The sequence below is a fragment of the Electrophorus electricus genome, chromosome 14 (genome assembly GCF_041902795.1).
Source record: "Electrophorus electricus isolate QZ-2024a chromosome 14, ASM4190279v1, whole genome shotgun sequence".
NCBI classification, from domain to species: Eukaryota; Metazoa; Chordata; class Actinopteri; order Gymnotiformes; family Gymnotidae; genus Electrophorus; species Electrophorus electricus.
Window position 1 is genome coordinate 26,645,001 of NC_137510.1, and position 6,135 is coordinate 26,651,135.

The 6,135-nt window shown below is 42.6% G+C and overlaps 1 protein-coding gene across 4 annotated transcripts in view; it reads left to right on the forward strand.

Annotated features, from left to right (window-relative positions):
- efna4 (ephrin A4) overlaps positions 1 to 5,294 on the forward strand; it is a 31,300-nt gene extending 26,006 nt beyond the window's left edge. For 2 of the 4 annotated variants that reach the window (XM_081696602.1, XM_026996314.3), the window contains exons 4-5: positions 3,143 to 3,169; positions 3,357 to 5,294. In XM_081696602.1, coding sequence (XP_081552728.1) covers positions 3,143 to 3,169; positions 3,357 to 3,460 — 131 coding nt within the window. In that variant the 3' untranslated portion in view covers positions 3,461 to 5,294. Of the gene's footprint in view, positions 1 to 2,559; positions 3,170 to 3,356 lie in introns of all 4 variants that reach the window. The other 2 variants (XR_014116987.1, XR_014116988.1) reach the window with 2 other exon arrangements.
- The last annotated feature ends 841 nt before the right edge of the window (positions 5,295 to 6,135 follow it).

The window sequence follows — 6,135 nt, forward strand, 5'->3', positions numbered from 1 at the left end:
AGGCTACACTGGCGCTCTGCCGGCGCCCTGCGCAGCTGTAGCTTGGTTCCCCCTGGCAACATGCTGCGCTGGACTCCAGTTCATCCCTGTGGCAGGTCTTTTATCTGACATTCCTGCAATCTGTCCAAGGTTCCGCTGGGCCCAGCCAGCCCGGCTGGGCCAGACTCCTGTTCGCACGCCGAGAGGGCCAGTGAGGTGTAATTAAAGGGAGGGTTTTTAAAAAGCAGGCCCACTCTGTCTGTCTGGGTAGGTCAATGAAACCCTAATGACTCTGCTTGGGGAGACTGAAGGACAGAATAGAGAACAGCAATACCAGAAGGAATAGGCTCTCCAAAGCGGACACCACTCTGTGTCATTCCATCCGGAGTTTTCCTGCCAGCAGTCCGCGACACGGATCCCTCCCTCGCTACCCTGCTCCGGTTCCCTCTCTCTCTCCCTCACGAGTGAGTGTTTATTCGTGAAATAAACAGCCTTCTTTAAAGTCTGAGGAGAGCCGTGCTCTCTTTAAGACGTAGCACGGCCACGCGTGCGTCACACTGAAAACACTACCCCCCTCCTTCCAAAGTCTGCAGGCTCGAGCACGTCAGTGTGGCCAGACACCTGCGAAATTTCTCCCAGAGCGCAGTTCTGCCATACAACTCTGCCGGGTTTGCGCTCTAGAACGGCGCCGCTCCGACAAGCTTTGGTGAAATGCAGAGTTGTCGCACTAAATAAATGAATAAATAAATAAATAAACAAACCAACCACCCAAAACACCCACGTAGCACAGTGTGCCTTAAAACGTCCCTCTCCCTCCCGGCTCTGCGTGCTGAGGGCAGCTTGTCAAAACATTAATTCTGCTGCTGTTTTCCTGCTTCTCAGTTGTTCATTGTCTCCCTCCCCTGCTGTGAGCGACCACTACAGTTAGTTCTTCTTTCTCTCTAATTGATCCCTCACTTTTCCTCTCGTTCTCGTCCTGCTGAGAGCACACACATTTCCTCTTCCTATTTCTCTCTGTCCTACAGTCTCTCCTTCTTCTTTCTCTCTTTCACTCACACACTCTCTCTGGACACCCACCCCTCTGTGCCTGTCACTTTTCCAGTTTTTCATTCTCCTCTCTCGCTTTCTCACCCATTTTTCAAACTTGAGGATAAAATCTCCCCTGTTAAAGTGCAGTTACCCAGATCTCAGTTTTTTAGGCTTGTTTGTTTTCATTTTTTTCTTCCTGTGAGAGAGCGAACAGATTCATTTATCTAGCAAATTGTTGCCGTTAATCGAAGTGCGATCTCTTTTTTTCCTCCCGCCGGTCCCATCTGAAACGGCGGGTTGAATCGGACCGGAGGGATGTTTTCTCGCTCCCTTTCACATCCCTCGCACCATCTTTTGCGTGCCTTGTTCGCTGTGCATGCTGTGGCAGTGGCAATTCAGTTTGGTGGGGAGTGCAGCCATTTTAGGGAAGAAAATGTAAACGAGACGCCATTTTGGTTCCACCAGAATTTATCAAGTTTCAGCTCAAAAGTCAACGCACACAACAATTTTTTATTCAGTATTTATCTTTTATTTTATAGTTCCTAAACAAAGTAGAAATTCCAAAAATATGTAAGTTTTTATCTCTGAAAATAAGAATAAATATAAAAGGCAGACTGTCTCTATCAAAATGTAGTTTTTAATCTTATTAGGTTTCTTCAGGCAAAAAAAAAAAATTACATTGAAAATATAAACGTTACGTATTTGTCATTTTTGGTATTTCTACTGAGGCTCAGCTGTAAATTGTAATGTAACAAACTGGAAGGCAAATGCCTTTTAAATGAAAAAATTTTTATCCTTTTGAAAGTCTTTATATTGGTTTGTTCTTGTGCGTTTTCTGTTACTGTGGTGCTTTTTTTCTGAGTGTATTTTCTTAGTGTGTTTTATTAGGGTGTGATTCAGGAATAACCTGATGACTTCCAAACCTTTCCCTCATGGTGTTGATGTGCTTGATTTACTGTTTAATTTAAAGACGAACAGGTTTGTTTGGAATTGGCCTCTTTCATGGGCTTTGCGCTTCTGTGATTCAGATTAATTGTTTATACAATTACAAAAAAAAAAAGTTATGCATGTGAAACTGGTGTACAGCCCAACGTACACGCGTGCATTCACGTAGGCCTTTGGGAACACAGGAAGGGGATTTAAATCATGTGTTTACAGTTTCTGTTTGCCTCTCGCTTCCACACTACAGGTGTTTTATTGCCTTAGACAAACTGTAAACACCCTACTGGAGGAGTGTGTTCACTTGTTCAATACAAATAGTTTTAATGATATGTGAAAGCATTCTATATTAGAACATAGAGAGAAATAAGTCTCTCTCTCTCTCTCTCTCTCTCTCCTTGCTCTTTTGTTCAAATCTGTGCATCTTCTAAACCAGCAGTGTTTCTGAACAGTGGCACCTCACTACCTGGACACATCTAGACGTGGAGTGCTTTTTTTGTTGTTATTTATGTATTTATTTAATACTTTCACACTTTAAGACGGCTTTCATCCTAAAAGCTCTTTATATTTACCTCCCTCTCGCTCTCTCTCCCCTCTGTCCATCATGCTCAGTTTCTTTCTTGTTCTGTCTGTGTGTGCTTTTCTCCTTCCCTGCCCTCTGCCATGGAGAGCGTGACACTCGGACTCAAACGACCTCTCTGCTCCGCTGTCTTCCTGTCCTCATCTGACCCCTGCTCCACCTCGGCGCTCCAGTCTCCAACGCCTCCCCCATTCTCTCGTCTGTCCTCTCCTCTGTTTCGCTCTGTCGCTCTGTCCCTATTGTTCCTGCAGTCTTTCCCTTACCTAGTCCCCTCTCTCTCTCTCTCTCTCTCTCTCTCCCCCAGACCTCTTCTTGGTGCTACAGAACGCTTAATCTTCTCAGTTCACTTTCTTGCTCTCTTTTTCCCGGGATGCGACCTTTAAAGGGATTTGCATGGAGCTGTATTTTGGGGTTACAGAGGCCGTGCTCATTTGTCACGCCCTTTCTGTCTGAGTAATGGTGAATCCTCTCCATCTGCACCTACCACCTCCACCCCCAACAGAGGAGTTTTACCCAAAAACAGTGAAGGAGCTTACCTTCTCTCTCTCTCGCTCTCTCTCTCTCTCTCTCTCTCTCTCTCTCTCTCTCTCTCTCTCTCATATGACTGCCATCCAGCGACTGCTGCAGTAGAGCGGGGGAAAGGTAAGAGCCCATATGATGCTCTGTGGTTGTGGTGTTTACTCTACTCTAGTGACAAATCTATTTTAAATAAACACCTTTAGTATTTAGCGTTAGAAGTATTTAGCATTTGGCGTCTCCCACTAGGAGAGTTCTAGTCATGGAAAGTCTCTGGTTGGTTTAAGTTGTAACATAAAGAATCCATGTTCAGATTCTTTTACAGGAGTCCCAGCTCCGCGAGGTCCCGCCTGTCCCCAAGCAAGCTGTCCCCTCCTCGTCCTCGTCTCCTCCTCTCTGTTTCTCCTCACACGATAACACAATGACCCCCTCAGCTAATAACCAATAGATCTGCCTTCCCCACATCTGAAAGTATGCACACGTACATGAGGCTCCAGGACCGTTATCTCCTGTACGGGGCTGTGCACACATATGTAAATAGACACACATGCACACACACACCCTTTCACACACTCCTTCGTTCACTCCTCTCACTCTGTCATTTTTGGAGTGGCACTAATCTCTCTCCCTCCATTTCCTCCCTCCGTCCACAGACTCCCCTCCCCACAATTCTCTGCTCGGGCAGAAGTTCATTCTGTAACAGACCGACACTAATCTTCCTTCAAAGAGCTGTTCTTACTGTTTTCTTTCTTTTAATCCTCCCATCCTTAAAAATCAGACATTCCTTTGCCCCCCCCCCCCCCCCCCACACACACACACGCCCCACCCTGCCGTCGTGTGGTCTGTTCTTACGTTCATCCCCGTCTCCTCTCATTCTCTTGCTGTAAATTACTACTGATCTGAGCCAACGAGGACAGGGAGTAGATGCTGGACATGCCCATCAGCCCGAAGACACACAGGCAGCTGTGACGCTCCAACCGCCAGCGTTCCTGTCTGTTCGGAAGAGGAGTGCCGATGAAGGGAAAGTCAACGGAGTCCTTATTTTCCAATATGGACACCCCACAGCCAAAGCCAGACTTCACTATGCTCCACTAACATACTGTAACCCGACCAAACTGTGAACAGAGTCACAGAGACAGAAGTGTCGAGTACGTTTATGTGAAAAGAAGCTTCTGAAAGCATAAGTTGACTGCATTGCTGTAAAACCACCGGAGAGAAGCTGTTTGTGGGTGAAAAAGGCTTTGAGTGAGACTACAGTGTGCCTGGCTGGACCAAACAGGAAAAGGATGGAACCACTTCCTGCTCAGGCCCCATGCCAGACACCAGACAACGTGAAGCTAGTCTGTGTCCTCGTCCCAGCGTAGCCTAAACCTCACCATTGTGTGGAAAGTTTGAAGGTAAGTGCACAGGTCGCTGAGCCCATAATCAGATTCCGATGTCTATGCTTGAACTCTTTCTTTGAGGTGAAAATGTAAAAATATTTTTGGCTGAAGGTTTTTTTTTGTTCTGTCTACATTCATAGAATTGTGTGTACTGGCACCCTCGTTCAGACGTTGTTTCAAATTCACTCTTTAATTTCTACTATAAGGGAACACAGGTCATGACTTTTCCTGTCAGTGTTCTAAAGCACAATAAAAGTAAATTGGAAGGAAATAATTATTTTCATCTGATGAAAACACAACAAAACAGAAAGAAAAATGGTTTTCTTGCTGCCATATTTTTATTATTTTAAAGAAAATCATATTTATAAAATCTTTGTCTATCACTGCAACATCTGAAAAGATTAAAAGAATAAAGATTTGGTAATGAAATCATAATTGAAGTTTGAAGTTAAATTTAAAATACAAGTTTCTTCATGGTATTTTCACATTTGTATTTGAATGTATGTAAACTCAACACTTATCAGTTAGAAATTTGTCCTCTCTAGGTTTGTTATTTATATAAGGGACTCTGGGACCATTAGAACTCCAGTCAACCCTCATGATCATTCAGTATCAATCATACGATATGATATGTGTGTCATGTCAGTAAAGGGTGCCAGTACATTACTTCAAATTGAATTCCAAATTAAAAGCTTAAGTTTTATACTGAATTTTTACTGAGTTTTATATTGTTTAGGAATCGTGATTTCTGTGTGTGTTCTGCATTTTTCACATTTTTGTGAAGAATTTGGCTTCTTCTGTGAAGATCTACAAGCGTAAAGTAAAGAAGCTTCCAATGAAATAAAATGAATAAAATAAATAAAACACAAGACTATTTACATGTTTATTATTATTATTATTATTATTAGATTTATACTTAAATTTATACCCATTCCAATAACCATATGCTTTGATTTAAACCAACTGCTCAATTTCTGCTCCATCTGTGTATTTTCTAAGTTCACTTAACCGTTCTGGCTTTACTGTGTTTGCACTTTATTTTGAAATTTAGGGTAAATTACAAAAATGATTCTGATTACATTATTACATGATCACACAATATTTTCATCTGACTCAAGATATATATATATATATATATATATATATATATATATATATATATATATATATATATATATATAGACATAGCACACAGTTATTGATATTGTAGCTAGAGAGTTGATATTATAGTTAGAGAGCTGATATAGTTACAGAACTGATATTCTAGCTACAGAGCTGATGTTGTAGTCACACAGAGCTGATGTTGTAGTCACACAGAGCTGATGTAGTTACAGAGTAGATATTATAGTTCTCATTTGTGTCACGTTTGTCTTTGTGTGTTTTGCTTCTGTGTCTTTTATTATTTATTACTATGAGTAAATGACAAAGCACTTTTGTAAGTCGCTCTGGATAAGAGCATCTGCCAAATTCCGTAAATGTAAAATTTGCATCTGTAGTAGCCTGTAGTAGCCTACCGTGCATCATCTGTTCATGAAACCTCACAACACAAACGCAGCATGAGACAGCCTGACGAAGACCTTTGAGAGCTAGTGAAACTGGTAAGGGCAGCTCCTGCTCCTCTGGTTGGCCAGGAGGGGTGAAGTTACAGCCACAGGAAGTGTGAAGCAGAAGGGTGTGACGGACATTCTGGACTAAAAGTCCTGCTCACTC